This window comes from Lichenostomus cassidix, chromosome 1Aa (assembly GCF_008360975.1).
Source record: "Lichenostomus cassidix isolate B80296 chromosome 1Aa, HeHo_3.0, whole genome shotgun sequence".
Taxonomy (NCBI): Eukaryota; Metazoa; Chordata; class Aves; order Passeriformes; family Meliphagidae; genus Lichenostomus; species Lichenostomus cassidix.
Window position 1 is genome coordinate 51209631 of NC_139480.1, and position 23699 is coordinate 51233329.

The 23699-nt window shown below is 45.0% G+C and overlaps 1 protein-coding gene across 6 annotated transcripts; it reads left to right on the forward strand.

Moving 5' to 3' along the window:
• The first annotated feature begins 12585 nt into the window (after positions 1 to 12585).
• LOC146443846 (very long chain fatty acid elongase 4-like) lies at positions 12586 to 23486 on the forward strand. 6 transcript variants are annotated; one of them, XM_085048929.1, is made up of 9 exons: positions 12586 to 13446; positions 13945 to 14027; positions 14601 to 14666; positions 16469 to 16656; positions 17851 to 17931; positions 18684 to 18743; positions 19908 to 20022; positions 20915 to 21042; positions 22184 to 23486. In XM_085048929.1, the coding sequence occupies exons 3-9, from the start codon at positions 14609 to 14611 to the stop codon at positions 22352 to 22354; spliced, it is 801 nt and encodes a 266-aa protein (XP_084905055.1). In that variant the 5' UTR covers positions 12586 to 13446; positions 13945 to 14027; positions 14601 to 14608; the 3' UTR covers positions 22355 to 23486. The 6 variants fall into 6 exon arrangements, with proteins under 6 accessions (XP_084905055.1, XP_084905054.1, XP_084905056.1 ...); XM_085048928.1 differs by having other exon boundaries at positions 13955 to 14027; XM_085048930.1 differs by lacking the exons at positions 12586 to 13446; positions 13945 to 14027 and adding an exon at positions 13477 to 13910 and having other exon boundaries at positions 22233 to 23486.
• The last annotated feature ends 213 nt before the right edge of the window (positions 23487 to 23699 follow it).

Below are 23699 nucleotides of genomic sequence, written 5' to 3' on the forward strand. Positions count from 1 at the left end.
AGTGAGACAGCAGGAACACCTTCTCTCCCAAAGAAGGTGTAACAGGATCAGAGGAGGTGATACTATATCTCTTTCAGTTGTGGTTTGAGCCTGCCTGAGGGATACCAGTGTGAATATCCATCTTGAATGAGAAGGTAAGGACTTTCCAGAAGGGCTAAAGCAAGCTCATTAGAGAGTTTGTGCTGAAAATGAAATTAGGGCTGGTGGATCTCATCCCCAGTCCTGGTTGCTGGTTTGTTATCACTTCTCTTTTATCTGCTGGCTCCCCATGTTTTTTGAGAGAACAGTTTGCAATGGAGTCAATGCTGAGGCATTCTGCCTCCATTGCAAGAAGGCTTGTTTTTGCTTTTTAACTATTACAGGAGTTGAGGGACTGCTTCAAGGGCCACCATATGGGCCCAGTGTCCTGTGAAACATATGGGCCCAGGAGAGAGGTGTGACCTGAGCCTCAGCTGGTGTCCCCTGACACCAGACGAACCACACCTGCTCAGGGCACCTGAGGGAGCCTGTCCCCTGTGTGCAAAGCTAAGCTGTTTGCCCAAAGGACAGCCTCAGGCAGGCTGAAGGACTCATTTCAGGATGACATGGATGCTTCTGTACTTCCCCTGTAGCTTTTTGAAATGTTTCCATCAACTTAGTGATGTAGCCTTGAGAAATAGAGGAGGGAAGCCTTTCCTGATGACTCCAGGGGTGCATGTATTCCTTAACAGCCCCAGAGAGGGAATGCTGGCTTCCCATGGGGAGAGTTTCCTGGAGGAAGAGGTTGATTATCTTCCCAGGGTCACTGAGTACTTTGGCTCTTCTGCTTTGTTGGGATGAATGTGCCAAGGACACCAAGGCTCAGATAGTCTCTGTTCCAGAGAGTTACAGCACCAAATCTACAGCATAATTCTGCTTTACTGCCTTCTCCTGTTTGAAGCCTCAGCCCGGAGGATTTGTTTATCAGCTCTTCCACATGCCACATTTCAGTAGGAAAATTCGGCGTGTTACAATGTTAACGAGGATGACGTTTAATTTTAGCAGACACCTCCTTTCTGTGTGTGGGAAGATGGGTTTTGCTGGGCGCTGAAGCGCACAATAAGGCTGTTATCGAACATTCCCATGCTGGTGTGAATTAGAAGCAGCACAGTTTTCAAAATCAGCAAAGCTGTGACCAGTTAAAACCAGTCTGCTTTCAAAATCTTCGCCAGGGGCGTTTTGCATTTGCTGTCCCAAGCCACGAGCGGAGCACTGAGGGTCACATTTTCTCTGGAGCCACATCAGTTTATATCTGCTGAGCCCCTGACTTGGAACGCTTATTCCACCAAGTGTGTCAGATTTGCTGCCCTGTTCTGCAGTAAATGCCTAAAGACTCGCGCAGTGCCTGAAGCAATGCAGAAAAACAGGGCTTTTCTTGGCTGATACACCAGTCATCAAGAGAAAAAAGATCACTTTCTGGGGAAAGAAGGACATTTTGGACCACCTCTACGGGGAGGGAGGAAGGGGAAGGAAGGGAAGAGCAGCGCACGAAGGAGCTGTGCAAGAGCGAGTGCAGAGGAGGATGAGTCACCTTCAGGCTTTGGCTTGGGTGGCAAGGGAAGAGTTTCCACCTCCAAAACGCCTCCTCCTCTTGCTTTTCCCTGCCTTGCTGCGCTCAGGCTCTGCAGTGACCCTGTCTGTGCGCTCAGAGAGGGACGGTGGCAGTGCCCCAGCGTGGGAAGAGCAGGGCAGGAAAGCACAGCACCTCCTCCCCTGGGGATGTGACAGCCCTGCCTTTTCTCTGTGCCATCCGTGGCTGTCAGAAGACTGGCCGCAGGGCTCTGGGTGAGTCTGACTGCCTCATGTTTTATGGAGTCACTTAGCACCCGCAGCACTGGGGGAGGAAGCACCAGCAAATCAAAGCATCTCCATTTCTTTGCGCTCGATTTTGCCTGCTTTATGTCCCACACAGAAATTGCCTCACAGAACCCTCAGCAGAGACCTTCACTGCTGCGTATTTCCAACACCGGGGGCAGCAGAAGGGACATTTCTCCTGATTTGAACTATGACACTCAGGCATAAAGTCTCAGTTAATTGTCTTGGCTCTTTATTTTGTCAGTACAAACCCAAGGCGCTGCTAGCTGGTGATTCATGGCAGAGCTGACAGGCACAGTGACTCACCTCCCAACAGCACTGGTTTGTCTCCAGGGTCTGTGGGTTTGCTGAAGACATCTAACTTGCAGGTGGGTAAGCTTAGGTGAGATGAATCCTATCCCAGGGAGCAACTTCTCCTGCCAGTTCTTGCCTTCCTCTGCAAACACCTCCAGTGAGAGGTGACTTGTGATTAAATGGGTTCTGCAGGATGAAGCAGCAGCTCTGAGATGAATCTGGTGAAATGTCAGTGGCTCTGCCCATGGATCTATGGCCAGCTTGTAAGAGTGGCTATTAGACCTGGGCTGGGGGATGTCAGTGTTGCCTTTTTCAGCCTGAAAATGAAATTTGATATAATTTTAATAGAGGAGGTAATATAAAAGTGGATTTTTCTTGCACCTTTAGGGGTAATTATGGAAGAATATCTACAAAACCTCACCCCTACAGGGGTGAATACAGTTTTATAGATTTTAGAGAATTAGCATCATTGATAAAAAGCACCAGTTAGGAAGACAAGTGGTGATGCAATTTTTCTCAGGTCAAGTTTATTTTCTGGAGCTTTTCACCCCTGGTATTAGTTGTACTTAAGTTTTCTCTTTTTGTGCAGAAAATCTGCCTATCAGAGCAAAGCAGAGGGATCAGATAGCCAAATCAAAATGAAAGAAAACCAAACCAAAACAACACCCCCAACATGAAAAACAGCACTATTGTTTTGGAAATACTCACCTCTTATGACTACTTTGGAATAAAAAAGTATTTCTCTAATAGCATTAAGCCTTCATGCATAGGTGAGGTACTTTTTCCAGGCTACCAGTGAAGATGTCAGATGTGCTATATTGTCAAAACCAATGCACAAACATACTAGGTGTGAGTATTTATTCCTAGTTTTCTGTTTATTCCTAACTTGAAAACAGCTGGCTGGGTGTCTGTTCAGTAAATCCCAACCTAAGAAGCCTTACCCAAGAGATCAGTCCACGAGTTTTAAAAAGAGATGAGGAAAATTGCTCATGTTTATAAATTAAATGATTTGATTATTGTTTCCTCTTACTAAACCACTGAATAGTTGCTTATTTGAACTTGTTCTGCCATTGGCAGAAAGTTATATTCAGAAAGTGCAATCAAATATGTAGAAACTTCTTTACCATCACGATGCAGATTTGTACTTGTGGTACTCTTGTGCCACTGACAGATAATTTGGATTTTTCTAAATGTGCAGCACATTACAGGCCTCTAGTGGTAGAAATAAAAAAAATCTACCTTAGAATCCATCCTAACTGTAACAGCTCATGATGGTACTCAATTCCAGTCTTCAAAAATTGCATAATTCTTCCTGTTTATAGATTTGGCCTTCTAGTTTGCTCACCTGAGGGAAATGGAAATTCAGCAGAGGTCAGAGATGTCAGTGAAAATTCTCTGTTAATCTGAAAAACACACTGAGAAAGTAAACTAGGTTTAAGAAAAAGAGAGAAAAGCACATGGTGCATAGCCCTAATCTTGCTCAATCAATTAATTAATTACAGAGATAGAATGCTGTGAGTCTGGCATGGTTACAGCCACACCACACCACACCTGCTGAGGCTCCAGCCTTAGCACCCCTTCTCCTGCCAGGTCTGTGTGCACAGGACTCTGCCAGTCCATCTCAAAGCCTGGCTGTTATCACCTCCCTGACAAATTCCCAGGTGGGAGTTGTCCAGCAGCATCCTCCTTCCAGTCCTTGCAAAAGGAGCATATTCTCCTGCCAGGGCTGATCTTGGAGCATTTAACGTTTGATTTGCTCAGCACCACTTTATTCATCTTGCACAAAGTACAAGGCAGTGACTAAGCAATTCCCACAGGGTTGTTTGGTCATTTGGTTTTGGTTTTCTGTTGTTTTGTTGGTTTTTAAATTACAGTTTTTCACTAATATTAATAATAATACTCTTAAACTCTTCATTTCTGAGATAAATATTATGCAAACTTATACCTCCCAAAAATCTCAGCATTTTACTACATTTTTAAATGAATTAACACTGTGGAGAGGAGTATTATATGTGAAAAAAAAAAAGTGTCAGAAGTGATGGAAGGTTTTTTCCCCTGTAATTATTTTTATTGGACAATGGGGTTTGTCACAGGTCACTTCATTCTGGTAAAGAAGTGGGCAAATTTGAGAGGCTTCAGAAGATGTCAGTTGAAATGCTGTATATATGGGGACTACAGAGCTGCAGAGGAAAGCCTAAGGTCATTCTGGAAGAGAGGTGACTGTGGGGATGTGTGAGCAGTGTCTGCATCAAGATCTCTGCGTGAACACAGACCATGGAAGAAGTGATGGCCAAAGAGGGTAAAAATACATTGAGGGTGGCATTCAAAACATAACATCATATTTGGAAGTGAATGCATTCCTGTATAATGCACCATCTTGAGCTGAAGTGTCTTTAGACCCTCTCATGGATCTATGGAAGGGACCTGCTCCAGTGGAAGGTGTCCCTGCCCATGGAAGGAGGGTTGGAACAGGATGATCTTTAAGCTCCCTTCCAACCCAGGCCATTCTATGATTTATCTTTTCTTATCAGGCAGGAGAGGAAGAATCTACACTGTTGGAGTTGTCAGGTGGAGGAAAAACACAATTTCCTCATCCTTTCATGCACCCACGTGCTGCTTTTTTGGGTTTCCCTTGTTATACTTGCCAGTCCTGTCCAGGGAATGTGTGAGTTGGCCCATTTTGGTACAAATAGTGCCAACATTTCTCAAACTTTCCCTCTCACGATCCACAGTGGGAAAAAAAATCATTCAGCACAATAGTCCAGTTGCAGGGCATCCTGAGGGAGACCTCCCAGCACTTCTGCAGCTTCCTCCCGAGAGGAAGAGGAGGGCAGGCACTGATCTCTGCTCTCTGTGACAGGGACAGGACCCAGGGACAGCTGGAGCTGTGTCAGGGAGGGTTAGGTGGAGATCAGGAAAAGGTTCTTCCCCCAGATGGTGCTGGGCACTGAACAGCTCCCCAGGGAATGGTCACAGCACTGAGCCTGCCAGAGCTCCAGGAGTGTTTGGACAACTCTCTCAGGGATGTACAGGGTGGGATTGTTGGGGTGTCTGTGCAGGGCCAGGAGCTGGACTCAGTGACCCTTGCAGGATCTCCTTCCAGCTCAAGAGACTCTATAATTCTATTGCTAAATCAACTTTTTAAACAGATTTTTTGCAGCAGGTGCAGCTGTTAAATGTTCCCAAGTACAGAAGAAGAGACTGTGATGCCTGAGACATGACTAAAGACTCATGGCTGCATGGCAGAAAAAAAAAGTTCAGGTAATAAAATAACTGGCATAGGTCCCTAGTCCACAGCTGAGCCCTGGCTGGCTTCCAGGTAGCTCAGAGAGAATGAATATTTGCCTGGGAGCTACAGGATATCTCTGATAATCCATTTAACTGACGTATAAGGGACCCAACAGAAGTGATTTCCTGATAGTGCTGAGGGGTGGGTTATTCTATTAATTTAGGGCCACAGCTGGTGTATCTTCTTTATGAGAAATCCCTGCCATTCCTGGGGGTGGAAACCTTGCTCCCACAGGGCTGAGGGAGTATCATCAGCTCCCCAGGGTACCACTGTGAGCTCTCCAATGTGACATTAGGCCCTTCTCTCGTCACCTCTTGCTGGTGGCAGCTGGTTTTTGGCTGAGACATTACTCCTGGGGAGTGGGGTTGGGCAGGTGAGGCTGTGAAATCCAGAAGTGAAGCCATTTGTAAGCAGGTGGGAGGGATCTCTTGAGGGATGATGTGGAGGGCAATTCTGGCACTTATCACAGTCCTAAATGATAAAAAAAGCAGCCTGGGGACTGCTTGGGTTGACACTTATCACAGTCCTAAATGCATGCCTTTGGAGATGCTTTGGCAAGGAGCAGCAGGAAACCTTGAAATCTGTCTTTAAATCTCCTTCCTTACCTACTTAGCACAGAGATGGAACTACCAGCCTGGGGCTCAGCATATTATCCTAATTTCAGTGCACAATCTCTTTAGTCTTAAGGAAGCCCAGGAGCCATGTAGACATTTTTTTTGCAAAAGACAGCCCTTTATCTTCTGCTTTCTTTATATCATTAGTTTGGGCCTTGCTAGCTGCAGAGTCATATCATATTTTAATTGTCTAATCTCCTCATGACAGAAAGTCATTTGAAAGGCTTCCTTGGTCTGTTACGAGACAGATGAAGATGAATTGTACATTTTTTTTTAACAAACAAATGAGACAGAGGTGTGTGACCAGCATACTCAGAACCAGGCTTTCTTTCCAAGGTCAGTGCCTGCTCTGTATTCCATCACATCTCCTGTGGCAGAGATCAGTGTTGTCCTCTCAGAGGGCTGGTTTGTTGGCTTCCAGCTAGGAGTATACTCTGTCATAAGTGTGTTTTTCCCATACTGGTGTGTAGCAGATTGTGTCTGAAAGCACTGCAGGGCAGCAAGGACAAACCCACAATCCAAAGGAGCATGTACAATCCCAAATGGATCTGTTCCAAATGTCGTACAGTAGTTCAGATAAGAAGGAAGGATGAAGCATATTGAAGTATAGTGAGCTACCCAGGCAGGATTGCTAGTCCACATCATCCCTCAGGAACTGGCCTGTAGCCTGGAATTATGACAAGAGCTGTGCCTATAGACAAGGTTAACTTTCCCTTGAACAGAATGCAGTTGGAGGGGAATGGAAAACAGGAGGAGAGGGAATTCCTGCATGTTACTCTGGCTCTTTTGTTGACACCTTTACCAGGACTGTATTTGCCAGAAGCAGCAATATTAACAGTGCTTCCCATGAACAAATTGCCTTTCTGCGAGGATCCCTAAGAATAAAACAGTAATTAAACCTCATAACACCGTGGAGTTGCAAAGGATTCACATCTCTTTCATGATGCAGCTCTGCAGCTGTATGACTGTGTGTGGCCCTTGTGTTACTGACTGATTCACAACAGGCCTAAGGAGTCTGAACTGGAGTCCCAGCCACATCCTTTTTCTGCAATAAATGGAGGGGGAATAGCAGTTTTTTCTCCAGTGATCACCCACAGTTTTCAGAGAATCCCAAAATGGCTTGGGTTGGTAGGGACCTTAAAGCTCATCCAGTTCCAAGCCCCTGCCATGGGCAGGGACACCTTCCACTGGACCAGGTTGCTCTGAGCCACATCCAACCTGGCCTTGAGGACTTGATCACAGTGTTCATCACTGTGAGAGCAATGTATGAAACCCAGCCCAGTAGAGATGTTGCCATTCTTTCTGCGTGGAGGAATTTGTTGCCTCAGTAAGGATTTCATGTCACTGTCTTTTGTCGTGAGTTACGTTAACATGAGGTGAAATTTTCTATTTCACATGGGCTGTGAACAGAAAGAGATCCAAGATGGACCATGACAAAACTGAATCTCTTTTGCTATTGTAAATGTAAGGCAATTTCAGGAAGGTGCCTGCTGTTCTCCAAACAGTAATTGCTTTAGAAGGACAGAGATCAGAACACTCTGTGCTGCCTATTGGCTCCAAAATCCACCATTGGAAGTTGGAAAGTCGAACTGCTCATTTTCTGGCTCCTATAAATATCTGCTCTATTTGGCTTCCAGATCACTGGGAGCAGATGTACCAGATCGTTAGAGGAGGAAAGAGGATTTTGCATCCTCAATTTTCACTGCTGCCATAAATACTTTGGTAGTCACTGCACAGGGAATCAGCCTCTGCAGAACCTGCAGTCTGTATGTTAGACACGATCCAGTGCTTTACAGACACGGGCAAGATAACAGCAGGAGCAGGCAAAATGGGAATAAAAGTGGAAAGAGTTGGGGACACATCATGGCCTGGTTGACCAGCACATGTCAGTGATGTGCAGGTATAATTAGGGTGAAAGGCTTGATGATGAAGAGGAGTGAGACAGGAGCCATACTAATTTTTGTGGGGAGGGTTCTCCAGGTGCAGGGCAGGAACAGAAGGGGATGAAATCATGGTACCATCACAGAGGGATTTAGGTAAGTCTAACTTGGTGGAGACATCCTTGCAGAGGGAGGGTGATGTCGGTGTCTGCCAGGCAAACAAAAAAAAAGGAAGAATTGTCTTAGACTTCCAGAATCCCCATGAGGCTGAGAGATGTTGGTGTGGTAATTCAGAGCATCTGATTTTAAAACCAAAATACACATTATTTTCTCTCAACTGAAGTGTTTCAATTTCAAGAGCATCCTCTTTCCTGTAGTAGGAACCCCAGACATGTGCAGGTGGCCCTGCACCACATTTGTGCACAATTTAATCTCTCTCTTCAGCTTCTGAAGCAGCATCTGCTCTGACTGGCATGTTTGATCAGCTGAGTGCACATAGTGGAGGACTATCAGAAAGCAGAGGCAAAAGGAAAAGGAATCCCTTCTCCAATGGCAGTGGAAATTCAGTGGCAAGTTCTGTTATACACTCTCCCTTTGATAGGAACAGCTGGTAAGATTTAATTTCTCAGCTCAGTGCTGTTGGTGGGTTTGTGTGGGAGTGAAATGGAAGAGGAAAGTTCTCAGAAGCACTGAAACATTCAAGTATCACCAGGAGACAGGTATATGAAGATTCTGTATTCCCTTGATTTCAGACAGGGAAACAAGAGCCAGGAGTCATCAGCACTGTACTCTCATTAGCTGGGTACTGCACTAATTACAGCAGGAATTAAATCTGTGTTCTTCCCATGGCTCCAGCGTATTGGAAATGCCATGAGGTCTGGGTTTGCAGATCCATAGGCTGCTTCTGTTGGAGCCCTTGGACAATCTGGTTCATTCTGTGTTCTCTGTAGAGCTCTAGGACTAGAACAATATTCCTGGCTTCCCTTGGATGTCGAAATGAAGGCTCATCAACTTTGCTTTCTTTTGGCTTCTCAGTCCTTTTGTGCCAAGATTTTGGCATAAAAACCTTGTTGCTACCATGATGCCTAAGGTTTGGGGTTTTTTTAATAAGAGGCTGTTATTACCCAATTGATCAACACATATTTTTAAGCTGGTTTCTGGGAGGTTTCTGAATGATGTTTGGGATCAGCATTAAGTCACTTCTCCTTGCCAGTCACGGTGCAACTTTGAAATAACACTGATTCAAGACATGCTGAGAGGACAGCAGATTTGGAGATGAAAAGTCAAAGGCTTCTGAGTTCTTTAGGCTTAGGAGTTTTTTGGGAATGATTTTTTGGAGACAGGGCTGTTTCAGGCTCCTACAACCAAGACTGATGCTTGGTCACAAAAGAACATCATAAGAGAAGGTTCTTATCTCAAAGAACTGATCAAATAAGTAGGCAAGGCTGAAAACAAATGGGTATAGAAGCAAAGAGGACTCAATTCAGAGGCCTGTAAGTAGGTAGGTGTCCAGTGCCACTGGAGATGCCTTAATATAGCTCTGATATCCACATGGATCTCGCAGATATGGCACAGAACTTGCAGGAATCCTTTCCTGCCAGCAGAACAATGGGAGCTCAGGTGAGATACCTTAGGGCACCCTGAATGTCAGCACATTCCTCTGTGGATGGCTGGATCAGCCCTTAGAACCCCCTTAAGCCTTGCAGAAGTTAATTAGATGCAGACACCTAAATTTAGGGTTTTTTTAGATGATTCACACTTGAAATTACTGGCCCAAGGTCACAAAGACAACAAACAGCCCCAGAGCCAGAAGAAGTACCCTCGTTTGCACACAGATGGGTGGAATATGGCAGATTTGGCTCCCCACTCACTGCAGGTCACCTTCACCACACTCCTGTGGGAGAGACAAGGTTTCCCTCTCCGTTATAGCTCTGGGAACTAAGGCATGGAGAGCCTGAATGACTTTCCCGAGACCCTGTGGATTAATTAAACTGAAAAATCTATGCTGGTAAAACTAAAATACTGGGGTTTAAGACCGTAATTACACGAGAGTTGATGCAATCTCCCAGTCTCATGCACAGAGACAGGCTGCTCAGTACCTCTGCCAAAAAATTCCTTCCTGTAATCTCTTCTAAACCTTTCAAAGTCTGTGCAATTGGTTGTGTGGTGCATAAGTGAGGCAATCAAGAAGCAGAATCCCTGTGCCAGAAGCAGCTTCAGCTGCTTCACTGTGCATCTTAAGGACTTCTTTTTGCTCCAAATAGGAGTTTGAAGTTTTTCATGCACAAGAGCTTTGTGAAGTAGACCCAAATGTCCTGAGAAGTTTGGTGAGGTTTTCAGAGTGTGTTAGTGATGGCTGTTTGTCACCTGAAATCACAGTATTTCCCCCGAAACATATAGAAGCTGGTAATTGCATATTAGCAAAACAAAGTCATTCAATTATTATCCTGTGGGAAATTCTATTGCTGTACAAACATCTATTATTGTGTTACCCATGGTTGAGAGTACTCATAAAACCAGCTGTCATTTATTTCTGTGGCAAGCAATTGAGAGCTGAGGTGATTGTTAAAAAGCGTGAATTAAGGGGAGATGACATGAACCTCCCTAGGCAATATACGCACAAAGATGCCATTTCAGGAGTTCAGAGCTTTCTGTGGAGGACAGTTTTTCCAAGGAACAAAGCAGTGCTTCATTTGCTGGAAGTGTTGACAATCTGATCTTCGAACTTCTCCTGATTTGTAAATGTGTTATCCCAAAAGCAGCTTGTTTAGCAGGAGTGCAGATGTAGATATGAGCTGAACGAGATTTGTGGGTTTGTCACCTTCCTTCCTGCTCTGTGGCATGCTCAGCTCTGATATTTACCTCTCATTGAGGCCAGTTCCATACATAAGTTACCAGTAATTTCTGTGCATATAATCCACTAAATATGAATATCTGCATGCAACAAACCCTTGAGCAGTTTGATCCAGTTGAGCTGCATAGGAAGTGAATTTGATGCCATTCTGTGGTTCTGTGATCTGCCAAGTCTCTGCTGTGGTGTTCAGAGCAGCACCATGATTTAGCCTGGATTCCTGGATGAGACTTGGCCCACTGCTCCTTGTCTTTCTCAAGTACTAAACCAGCTCTCTTTTGGTAATTTGTGCTTTTGGTACAGCTTTGCTGGAAAGCAACAGCAGTCAAAGGAGCAAAGAGCAAAAGCTGCACTGTCTAGAAGCCCTCAGGACTGGTTTGCTGTTGGTATTTGCTATTGACAGTGACTTTGTGGCATCACCTATGAACTATGCTGGAGATAGCCAGCCTTTTCATTAGTTAAAATATTTTTTGATCTCTGGTGGAGTTGATTGAGCTGTCACACACTCTACATGACTGAGTTCCTTATTACCATGGCTGTTACCCATGTTCCTTCAATACCCTTTCTTCTTGCCAAATCACTGCATGAAAAACCTAATTCACTTTGGCATGCAGAGTTCCCCTAATACCATTTCAGCGAAGGAGCAATGTTGTTGGTTTTTTATTTTTCTACTGAGCTCTTGCTGACAGTGAAAGCCCAGAGGTGTGTGGTCCCTGCAGAGCTGCCCTCACAGTTGCACTGACATTCATCAAAGGCCACCCACTCCTGGACTGTAAAAGTACCTTGTTACTGATGACATCTCTCCATCTGCCAGCCATGCTAACGAACATCTGCAACAGCACCACTGGGAACACTTCAGGAACAGGGCAGGTTTTAAAGAATTAAATATGTTTCATGGTATTTAAAAAAAAAAATCTAGTTAATGTGAACAACAAAATTGTTTGCCCCAAATGAAATTTGTGAAAATTCAGCAGAATTTTTTTCATCAGGGTAAAAAAAGTTTGATGGAAAAGTTTTGTGTCTGTAATTTTGAGTGTTACACATCAATATAAATAGCTCAACAAACATTGCTTAAATTACCAGATACAGATAATAAAATACAGTCCCACCCACATGTGACAGCCAGAAAGCACTGGTCTCATTTATTACTTCCATCAATTCACTCAGATAAATCTTTGAACCTTTTTTAGGACTGGGCCACTAAAATGATAGAAATAGTACCTGCTGGTTCATGAGCAATTAACAAACTTAAAGAACGGGCCTTTATAGGAAGGTCTCAAAAAAAAAAAAAGTGTAAAGTTTGCTATAATTGTAAAGTTCACTATATTTGTCTCCCTGAACCTGGGTCAGCAAAAAAACCAATATGATTCCAAAGGTCAGTCAAACCCTCTTCTGAACTGGATTGCCCTTCTAACCCTCTGACCCCCAAAATTCAAACCCCTCACCCTAAAGCACCTTTCCCCACAATACTTATTTAAATTTTTTCAGTTTCCATAAATCGTAGAAACACAGTAGCAGTCCAGCAGCATCAGCACATGATGTGTTTTAATGAAAAACTCCCACCACATGATATGCCTAATTCCAAAAGCTGCTTTGAAAAGCTAATCTTTGGTGCTTTGCTCTTCAGAAGGGCTTGTGATGGAGCTGGTGACAGACACAATGCAAGGGTATGAGAAAAGGTGCTACCCTCTCTATTATTTGGGGTTCTGCTAATAAACTGTGCCCACTGGGAGGGTAAGAGGACATATCCACACCCCAGGTGACCAAGCAGAACCCCATCACTTGGCTTTGAGCTGGTTTTTTGGAGGGTGGGGGTCCAGGGTCCATTGGTACCCCCACACGGGACTGGGTCACTGGGCCTGCTGCTCGTTATGGCTCTCTGCATTTTCCCTTGGTGCAGTTGCTGGAGATCACTTGGTATCACTGTCACACCCCTCCAAATATACTCCTCTATTTTTAAAAAGGCTAAATGTGACTCTCCCAGGAATACAGGCTGGATAGGAGGGGGTAACTCCAGCTGGGCTTTCTCTGCCTTCTCTGAGTGAGTGGGTGAGTGAGTGAAAGTGTTCCCACTGTTCTCTGCCCCCTCATTTTGTGGTTTGGACCTATTTTGAGCACACCAAATGCTTGCTGGCAGCCCCTTGTGCTGGGCTGAAGGAGGGCTCCGAAGAGACTGGTTGCCAGGCGTGATCCCTCACCTTTTACTGCCCGCAAAGCTGCCGTGGCATGTCCTGAAGAAACCTGCAGGAGAAATGCTGGCCCGGTTCCCACTTGGCCAGGCTCCCCAGCATGGCACTAAAGGTCAGTGGTTCACTCCTGCGGAATCCCAGCCCTCTTCTGCATCCGTTTCCCTCCTCTTCCCAGTCCCCTAATCTGATAAACCCTGTGGGGAGAGGCGAGAGAGGGCGGGGGAGGAGAATGTGATGTAACCTCTCGCTGTGGCAAAGCTGCGCGACAACCCCACGCTGCCCGCGGCTCGCGGTGGCTTTTCGTGGCCGCCGCTGGGAGACTGAGGAAGAGGCATGAAGAAGATCCACCAGGGCTGTGGGAGAGCCAGCAGGTGATGTGCTCACCTCTCTTGCGGAGAAGAAAGCCGAGCGCAGAGTGCGGTTTGTTTTTGCGCGCCGGGACCAGCTGGGGACACCCCTGGAGAAAGGGATGCTCGGAGCCAGCTGCGCTGCCCAGGTGAGTCGGCTCCTCCTTCTGGCTCTTCCCGGCGGTCTGGGGGCGAAAAAAGGACGTGGAGTGAGCTGGAACGCGTGTGGATTGTTTGAGGGAGTGTAACTGCATGAAATCCCTGCTGGATTGACTGCGAGCCAGTTGATAATCACCGACTAATCTCGGTGCCGGCAGATTCCACCCGGATTACAAGGGCGTGTGGCTGTGTGTCGGGATGTGTGTGAGACCTGCTGGGGGTCCTGGGCTTTGCGTGGGGGGAACACCCCAAAAAGTTTGGTGTTTGGCTGCGAGGATGAACTGCAGGAGAGAAGTTGGGGCGAGGGTGTGTCTGTCACCGACACGATGTTGGGTGTGGATGTCACAGCCTGTGAGGAGTTAAAGCAGAAAATGTGCTTTTCCCGATGCCAGCAGGAGCTGAAACTGGGAGGAAGCTGGTCCTGTGTATTTGCTGATGGAGAGAGCTGGATCAGGTAACACAAACTGTTGAAACTAACTGCAGAAAAGTGTTTTCTAGGTGAACTTCCAAGTGCCATTGAAAACATCTCCCTGCTAAAGGAAAGAAGGGAAGAGGAGGATCATCATAATATGTATGAGTATTCTACTTTATATACTATATTATGGAATGTCTGTAAGATAAAACAAAGTAATGTATGTCAGAAAGCCAAATAACCAGTTCTATTCATACCTCTGGAGTTGCAGCAGTACTGAATCAATCCCTAGCTGCCTTCTAGCACTGGGAATATCCAATAATACCTGCAGAAGGATGCAGTTATGCCACCTGGTGTGCATCCTCACGTGAATGTTGTGCCTACACTGCTTTGGGAAAAAATACCTCATGACTGATTTCCCAATGGTGCATGAAGGTCCTGGCTCTGGTGGTTCACATGCAGCTGCTCAGAGCATTTTTTTGAGGTGAAATATCAAAATCTGGAAATTAAGTAATAAATTATTTAAATTTATAAATAAAAAAATCTGTAAGTTGAATAACGAATGACTGCAGAAGGGGTTCTCTTTCTTCCTTTTTTCAAAGGGAGCTTTAATCCTCATTTGAAAGTCAAAGTTTTAGAAAGCAAACTATTGTCTTTTCATTAGCTGTAGTCCTAAGCCTTTGTCTAAGGAGCATTCTTGTTCTAGACTCAGTCAAATTAATTTCTTTCCAGAACTTGTGATGGCTTCAATTTGGCAGAAAACTCAGGAATTCTACAACTGGGTTCTTGAAAGTGGAGGTACGTAGAGATGCTGTCTAAAATGGGCATTTCTGCATGAGCAGCGTGACCATGAAAACCAAACCTAGAAAGGACTCAATCCTTACACCAGCCCACTTGGTTTTTGGGTTTTTTTGTTGGGTTTTTTTTTTTTTTTTGTTGTTGTTGTTGTTTACCAGGGATTTCCACTTTTCCTTCTCCATGATCATGAACTTCTCTTAAATCTTGAAACATATCTCAGGGACCCTCCAGCTGGATCAAAGCAAGGAATGAAAGGATGGGGGATTTCCCAGTGGGCTCTGACAGGACAAGGAGCAATAAATGCTTGGGAATGCCTGTTAAATCTGGGGTACTAACGGAAGTGAATTTTTTTTTAATGCGTGTTCATGTGTCATGGAAAAGCCTAGTAGACCAAAGAGTTAATATTTTGGGGTTTAAACTCTTTGTGGTGCCAGTCAAACCTGTTATCAAATGAAATACTGACAGAAACCACTCCCCAGTGCTTGAGATTTGACACTTTGCAGGGAGGAGACATCAGATCTTCAATAGTTAGAGGTTCCGTTTGGTCCTAAAGGGCTCTGTTGTGTCGCTGTTGAGCAGCTAGCAGAGTAATGAAAGCACCAGTTCTCAGTGGCAAGAAGGAATGACCTTTTTTGTTTTGATTTCATCATATATATAGAGTTCTCAAAAGTCACCCAGATTGGTCAGTCAGAAGCCTTCCCCTAGGCCTGATTGGCCAGGCCTGCACTGCCCAAGTTCTGGGACACTGTTCCAACAACATCCAAACTTTATTTATAAAACACAAGAAGAATTCTCGTGGGAAAAGCCTGTGCTAGCCACACTGTTGTATCCCTGGGTGTAAAGAAAAGCCACAAAATGCCATGAAGGTAGAATGTCAGGCCTGCATGGTGCCTTTGGCAGGTGGAGGACATGGGGCATAATGCCCAGACTGGAAATGTGTCAGGACTTGATTTCCAGAAGAGAGTGTGAATTGGGATTCAGGACTTCTGACAAACTGTTAAACCCAGAAATGGAATACCAAAGAGCTCTTGAGACAGCCCCTAACAACCCTAGTAAAGAACTGGGAAGTTTGGAGGGGATGTGGCTTAGCAGAGTTGTCCAGACTGGTATGGCATTTATTAAAAAATGAGGGAGTTTAGCAGAGCAGTGATCACACTGGGAACGGGAAAGGAAAGCATGAATGGCAGCTGGGATGTTTTTGCAGATACAATATATCCTGGGTGATAGGGCAAGATTAAGAGGGGGTGGCATGACAGAAAAACTGTTGAGTTTCCCTTTGCTGCAGGACTGAAGTGCTCTTTTAGCTGTTTTGGCATTTCCCAGTGAATTCATGCTTATAAAAGAGTCCACTATACAACCAGGTATAAAAATGGAGGAGTGGAGAATTTCAGACATCCTGAGGATTCGAAGGAAGTAACACCAGTGATTGAAACAGTTTTATTATTTAGCTGTAAAGATTTACATGCCTAAAGCCACTGTTGCTTTGGCTCCTTCCGTGCATCCCTGCACAGTGTCTTGGATCACTCCTTTTGCCCAGGGAGGGCTCCAGCTCATCCCAGGAAAGATCTGCCCTCCACTAGGGCAGTCCATACCCAAATGTTGTGCTAAAGCCTTTTGGGCAGGAGCTGGCACCTAGAACCGCCGGCAGGAGAAGGACTGTGGTGCAGCTTTGCAGAGACACAGAGACACCAGTTTTGGTTTAGCCAGCGAGCGCGCTGAAGGGAAGGAATTAAATATCATCAAATATTTCTGCCCTGCAGTGTGTGGAGGTGCCAGCTTTGGCTGTGTGTTTTGCTTTCCAGATCCAAGGACAGACCCATGGCCTCTGGTCTACTCTCCACTTCCAGTCACCCTTATCTTTACCTCCTACCTCCTGGTGGTGGCCCTGGGACCCTCGTGCACACGGCAGTGGAGGCGACTGGAGCTGCGGGCTCTGCTGCTCACCTACAACCTGGCCATGGTGGCTTTATCCAGCTACATGTTCTACGAGGTGAGGAGGCAGGATTGGCTCCTAGGTGAGCACCTGGGAAGGGGGTGAATTCCAGAGGCGTTTGAACAGCTTTTGCTGGTGGATTCTGATGGAGAGGGAGCTGGCTTGGACATGTCCTTCTTTGGCCACAAGAGGAGCAGTATTGTCCTGCTGGTCTTTATTTCCTCTCATTTCTGGAAATAAAGTTACCATTCCTGTAATTCATAAAATTAACATGGAATTTCATTTAACCTGAATGAATGAATGAATGAATGAATGAATTGCAAGTTGAGATATCCCTGTTAGGTGCAGAATGTATGGAGGATGTGGAACTGCCTTATTTCACCTGAGTCTGGCTGGTGATGGATCCATCTCTGAGGATGAGAACTACTGCTCTAGTGGAAGGTGTCCCTGCCCATGGCAGGGGTTTGGGGCTAGATGATCTTTGAGGTCCCTTCCAACCCCTTAACATTCTGTGATTTTCCAAACTTGGGCAGTTCTCTCCAGGAGTGCAAAGCACACTCTGTCTTCCTGCTGCTGAGAGTGTAAAGAACACTTTTTCTGCGTGTTCTTAATGCAGAAGCCTTTCCCCAAACCTGTCCCCACTAGTTTCTGAAGGCCACTGGAAACTCTTCAAGGCAACATGGCCAAGCAGGTTTCAAAAACATTCTGATGTCAACAAATATGCCCTTTTACTTTGTGTCACAAGCGTTGCATTAACACAAATTGCATTTTTTTCTAAACAAATGCTGCTCCACCTGCAGACAGGTGTGAGAATCACTTCTCTGTGCTTGGTTGCTCACTTACACTGGTAACTTGGTCCACTTTTTGGCTTTCCAGTGAACAGACAAATGCAACCAAAAAAACAAAACAGCCTGGGATCTTCACAAGCAAGAACAGTGTCTTCTCAGAGAGATTCAGAAGCCTAGAATTCACTATTTCTGCTGAAGTAGTTTTGAGCACTCCAGTGACTACATAAAGAGCTACAAACCTTCCCAGGATAAATTTGCTTTTTGAGATTCCAACCAGGACACAAAGTACTGTGTTTTAGGTTTTTACTATATGTTCAGCTGTATAAACTACATGGATTTTTTCTCAGTAACTATTAGACTGAGACCCTACTACCTTAGTATTAATATGCACCTTTTTTTTTTTTTTCTAAACAGATGGCATTGAACAGAAAATTTATTTCTATTTGCTTTTCATTTGTTTCAGTTCCTGGCCACTTCAGTCTTGGCCAACTACAGCTACCTGTGCCAGCCAGTGGATTACAGCCGGAGTGAGCTGGGAATGAGGGTACAGTTCCAGAGAAAGCTTGTCTCAGGCCTTGCCCTCCAGTGGCCCTGCAGATTCCTCTGCTCATAAATAGCAATTTGCATGTCTAGGAAGGCTTTGACTCCAGTTTGTTGTTGCCTGTAAATCTATTCCACTGAATTGTCAGTCTCAGCAGTTGCACTTTACTTTAGTTCTCTAAAATTAATCATCTCAGTCAGCACAGCCATCTAAGTTTGCACTCTGATCCCTGTAGAGAGGGTGATCTTACCAGCTGAAGGTAGATGTCTTGTATAGATATTGCAAATTACCTCTGAAGTAGATGTGATTCTTTGCATGAACTGTAAGGATTCTGGGTGATCACTTTCAACGAGAAAACCAAAAATATCCTCTGCTTTGCATGACAAAGATCTTACTCCACATTTCTTGTAGCAGAGGGGTTTGGTTAAAACTATTCCTTGGTCATCACAGGGGGTTGGGTCACACCAGTTCCAGCTTTCCAAAATGCTGCATGAGTTTTTTCTGTTTGAATTTGGAGTTACAATGCCTTGCTTTAAACAGATGCAAGCAGCATGTTATCTTTTTCAGTTTTTCAGAGACTTACCATCTGGAAGAAAAAAAAAAACAAACAACAAACAAACCAAAACAGAAAAACGAAAACAACCCCTTAATTTCCCCCTTTTGCTGCAGACCCTGGGTGGGCAGGGATACAGAGTGTGGTTGAAAATGCGCTGATTTTGGGTAAAGCTCTAACCGCCGTGCCTTGTGCTGCCCAGCAGATGGCAAGAGTGTGTTGGTGGTTCTTCTTCTCCAAAGTCATCGAGCTGCTGGATACGGTAAGGAGGGCTCAGCCCTGCAGCGGGACTATCTGCTGGAAACAGATAGTTCCTTGTCAGAAAGGGGCAGCGAGCCAGAACTGATGTCCTGGGTTGATCCCCTATTGATTTGCTGTCTCCATGCCGGTGGCTGCACATGCTGCCTCCCCAGCACCCTTCCTGTGGCTGAGCACAGGCTTTACCCCTGGCTACTGCCAGGTGGGCCCCCAAAATTTCAGCTGCTGGTGCCACACAGGTTCTGCCATTGCCTGTCTGGCTGATTAAAGGTGATTAGTGGGGCAGAAAAGGAACTGCGAGTGGCCAAGTCGCAGCATCTCTGCTGCCACTCTGGGGTAATTCCAGAGCTGTGCGCTGAAGCTTTGTGTCCCGTGGGGAATTGAAAGGGCACCTCTTTACAGCTTGTCTTCAGGCCTCCTCCTGCACTATAAATGAACTAACTAAATGACTGGACAAGGTCTCTGCTTGGCCAGCAGAAAAAAGCTGTCCTAGCCTAAAACTTCACAGTCTAGTGCTCTTTGGGGTGTAAGCTGACAGCACACCGAAATGTGAATAAACATATGGATCCTTCCTAGGCCTATTGCCAGGAGTTTGGCCAATCCTCTCTCTGTTTGCATCAGCCACAAAAGCAGCTTTTTGCCAGTCCTGAGTCCCTGAAAGGCAGATTCACTTTTTGTTTTGTGTGTGTAGGCATGTGCATGCTGAAATATAGTGACCTGACATGTATTCATCTGGCAAAACCATTCTCTTTACTAATTCAAATTCCACGAGGGTTTGGGCATTCAACACAGTGATTTTTCTGTGGGTCATCGTCTGATAGCAGTAAATATCCAGCCTGTGTCCTGGAAAGCACCAGACCCAAGCATCTGTGAATTGTATGGAAGCTCAGCCACAGTCTCAGATGCGTCCTCTTTGAACTTTGAGTCATGAACCCAAAGATAAAAATATTGGGGGCTTTGTGGAAGAAATTCTGCCTTCCTCCTATAAGGAGGAAGTTCCTCCTATAAGTTCTACTGCGTATATTGAGTTTCAGCAGTTTTTACCAACAGCAGAAGAAATGGGTTTGGGAGGTTCAGAATCATCATTAACTATTTTTATAACTTTTTACTGTGAAATTTTTGGCTGAACACATCAACTCAAGGTTTTCCTTGGTCTGGCTTGTTTCAGGTTTTCTTAATTCTGCGGAAGAAACAAGAGCAGGTGACTTTTCTGCACGTGTACCATCACGGCACTATGCTGTTCAACTGGTGGTCAGGGGTCAAATATGTGCCTGGAGGACAAGGTATGCTTGTAAGAAATGCTTCTGTAAGAAAACCTTGTGTTTCAGGGCTTTTTGGGCTGTGCAGTTTGCATTAACAGTGCAGATGGTCTGACTGGCAGGTAGGAAGCTCACCTGCTTCCAAAGGTGTGAAAAACTTGTGCCTTTCAGATGATCCCATCTACTCAGTTCTTGGGGCTATTTAGACTGCCACGTTCACTGCCTCACCCAGAAAGAGAGTGTGCCAAAAGAGTGAGTCCAAACAGAAAAAAATAACATCCTTTAGAAGGTCAATATATGTTTCCTTCCAGAGCAGTTCTCCCTCACTCCCCATTCATAGGCCCTGGGGCTCTTTGCTGCTCTGACTGTGCCCCTTTCTGGGCTCTATCCAGACTGCTGCTCCTTTTTGCTGAACTGGAAGGGAAGTACCTGGGTACTAAGCCACTCTAGGTAGGCCCTATACAGGATCCTGGGGTATTTTCTTTTGGAAAGCCCTTTTGGCTACACAGCCTTGACAGCAGAATGCTATGAAAGGTTTCAGGTGGAAAATGAGAAAGTCTCTCCTCTGCCTCTTAGCACTTGATATGGGATAGATATATTATGGATGCCCCAACCCTGGCAGGGCTCAAAGCCAGACTGGATGGGGTTTTGGGCAAGCTGGTTTAGGGGGAGATGTCCCTGGGGATTGGAGCTAATGGCCTTTAAGGCACCTTCCAACCCAACCCATTCTGTGATTCCGTATGCTGAGGGAAGGAGAAACTGCCATTCTTCCAAGGCAGAGCCTGCAGGGAATGCCCATGCACAGCAGTGGCTGTGATGTATTTTGAAAGCACCATCATTGTGGATGTGACCTCTTCAGAGGGTTAGCCTGGAATGGCTTCTGTGTCTCGCTCACCCTCACTTCTTCACTCATCAGCCTTCTTTGTTGGGATGCTGAACTCATTTGTCCACATCTTCATGTATGGCTACTACGCCCTGGCCAGCCTGGGACCGCGGATGCACCGGCACCTGTGGTGGAAACGTTACCTGACCATCCTGCAGCTGGTAATTAGCTCCAAATGTTCATCCCTGCCCTTCTGTGGCCAGGTGTGATGCCTTCTGCTGGCTGTCACCTCAGTGGCTCAATCTCTGTTTGCTGCCTGGGGAGAGCAGCATGTCCTTAGGTAGCCTCATGTGCCACTCTGAGGTGGGAAGCACTGAAAACAGAGCTTGACTTTGAGAGATGGGGGATGGTAATTCAGGGAAACTTTGGATTCTCAGTAGGACTGCAGATTGGGAAGCCATCGTTCAGTTTTTTCAGAAAGTAAAGGTCTCTATAACTGCAGGAAAAAGGGTGAGTTAAAGAGAAATATGTGAATTTTACTCTTTTGCTAGAAAATCCCTTTGGATTTTCCTTCCCTCGTCTCTGGAGAAGTAACAAATCCTGAAAACCCTGTGTTTTTTCAAAGATACAGCATAAATGTGAGGATACAGACCAGGGCATTGGTTGTAGGAGTTTTTTCCCCTCAAAGACTGGCTTTGCAAACAAAAATTATGCAGTTACAAGAGAAGAGGAAGAGGATATATATAAAATAGTGCACTGATAGCTGGTCCAGAATTCTCCCTTATCCTGCATGGAAAAGGAGAACAAGAAAGCATTGCATGAAATAAAAAGGTATTTGCAATGCAAATTATGGCACAGGAAAGAAAAATTATTTAACATCCTTTTGGTAGGTAGAACTCATTGCTTCAGGGTATTGAGACAGGTGACTAAGTGTAAAAAAAGCATTAGTGTTTAATGTTTAAATGAATAAAGGTAGTATCTGTAGTTGCTCTCTGTAAGCTAAAATACAAATCAAAATAATTATGGGTATGATAATCTGATTACCACTAGGGAAGAGAAATTCCCCACCTTCAGTTTCCATAGTCCAACATCTGTACTACAGCAGAGAAATGGGCCAAGGGCCAGAGAGGCTGGATTGGCTAAGCCTCCAGGTGTGATGGGCATCTTTCCTGTTGGGAAAACACTGCTGGCCTTGAAAGGCAGATTTTCAGGATGTCAGGAGAGGCAAGCAGGTGACCCTGTGGCATGAGAACTCTGCTAGGATGTTGAGATAGTTACTGTGATGGTCCCAGGGCCACCTGAGGTGTATCTCACGTAGATTCCCTAATCTGGCTGCTTCTTTTTTCCACCTCTTCCTTCCAGTGCCAGTTTGTGGCCATTGCTGCTCATTCTTCCTACAACCTCTTCACAGAGTGCCCGTTCCCTGATGGCTTCAACACAGCAGTCTTCCTCTACATCCTCAGCCTCCTGGCTCTCTTCCTACACTTCTACTATCAGACCTACATCAGGGGAAAGCAGGAGAAGCTGGCTTGAAGGAAATCAAAGAGGACAGTGAGCCCAGTCTGATGAACATGCACGTTCTCTGCTGCTCATGCCATGGCTTCATGCAGAAAATGTATTTGGGGGGTCTGTGTGAGGCTTGTGCCTTGCCTTCAAGTATCCTGGGTTAGGGAGAAAAAAGGAATGATGTAAACTCAGGGATTGAGGAAGTGAGGAGCACACTTAATTAAGCTGGGGCCAAGCTAAGCCAAGTGGTCACAAGCATAGCAGGCTTTGGGACATTTGCACAAGAAGGTCTTTTTCCCCTCCATCTTTTACTCAGTGTCCAAGGTAATTTCTTAGGCTATAGAGGGTTTCTTTGCACCCACAAAACTATCTCAGCTTGGTGCTGTAGATAGATCAGGCAGAGTTGTGCACCTCCAGCCTGGAAATCTATGTCCAGGTAGCAGCAGCAGTCAGGAATCCATAGGGACTGCAGGATGCACTCACATGGACACTACATCCCACCCTGTCCTGCTAAGGAAGCTCCTCCTAGGACTGGGTTGTCCTGATGGTTTAACTTTACATCAATGTAAGCAGGAAGGAAATTGGACATCAGGATGTCTGGCTGGAGAGGTGTCTTCAATGTTCTGAAGCTGAAGAAAGTATTATTAGCACTTTCATCCTAATCAGAAACCAATGCAGTAAGAATCACCATGTCCCGTTTTCTGGAATTCTCACTTGCCTTTGGTTGGTTTCATAACTACAGAGGATTTTAATGCATGAACATACTTGGTATTGCTCCTTATATATGCCATAACTGAACTAGAAAAAATAGATTGATGTTCCCTATTCATAACCTTTTTCTTCCAACTTGTTATTATTTTTCATACTGCTATTTTAAAATTTTGCTTCTCGCCAAACGTACAGTTTAACACCATAAGCAACCACCTCCACTACCAAATTGTATAAGAATTAATACAAAATGTATAAAAACATTTCATTGGGTATTGCAAACCTGCATGGGTCCATTGATTTTAACACATCACTAATTGGCTTCTTTTTTAGCTCCTAAACCAATTATAACTAGAATTTGGCACTTACATTTATATTCAGACTGTTAAATACTGTTGAAGTTTTGATGTGGTAGTGCTTTGAAAATCCTAATTAAACTACAAAGTGGTAATTATTGATTGAATTATGCTCACTTGAGTCAAACTTGTATTACAGAGTAGTGGTATTTTGTGAAACACAAAGGTGTTGAAGGAGAGGGTTGGAATTAGCAACAAGGTGCATTGCCATTGCCAAGGCAAATCCACCTCCCATGTAAAAAAGTCCAAATCCATTGGGAATGTTCAGAGGAGTAGAGCTAGCCTGAACCTAGCAAATGGATGTACAC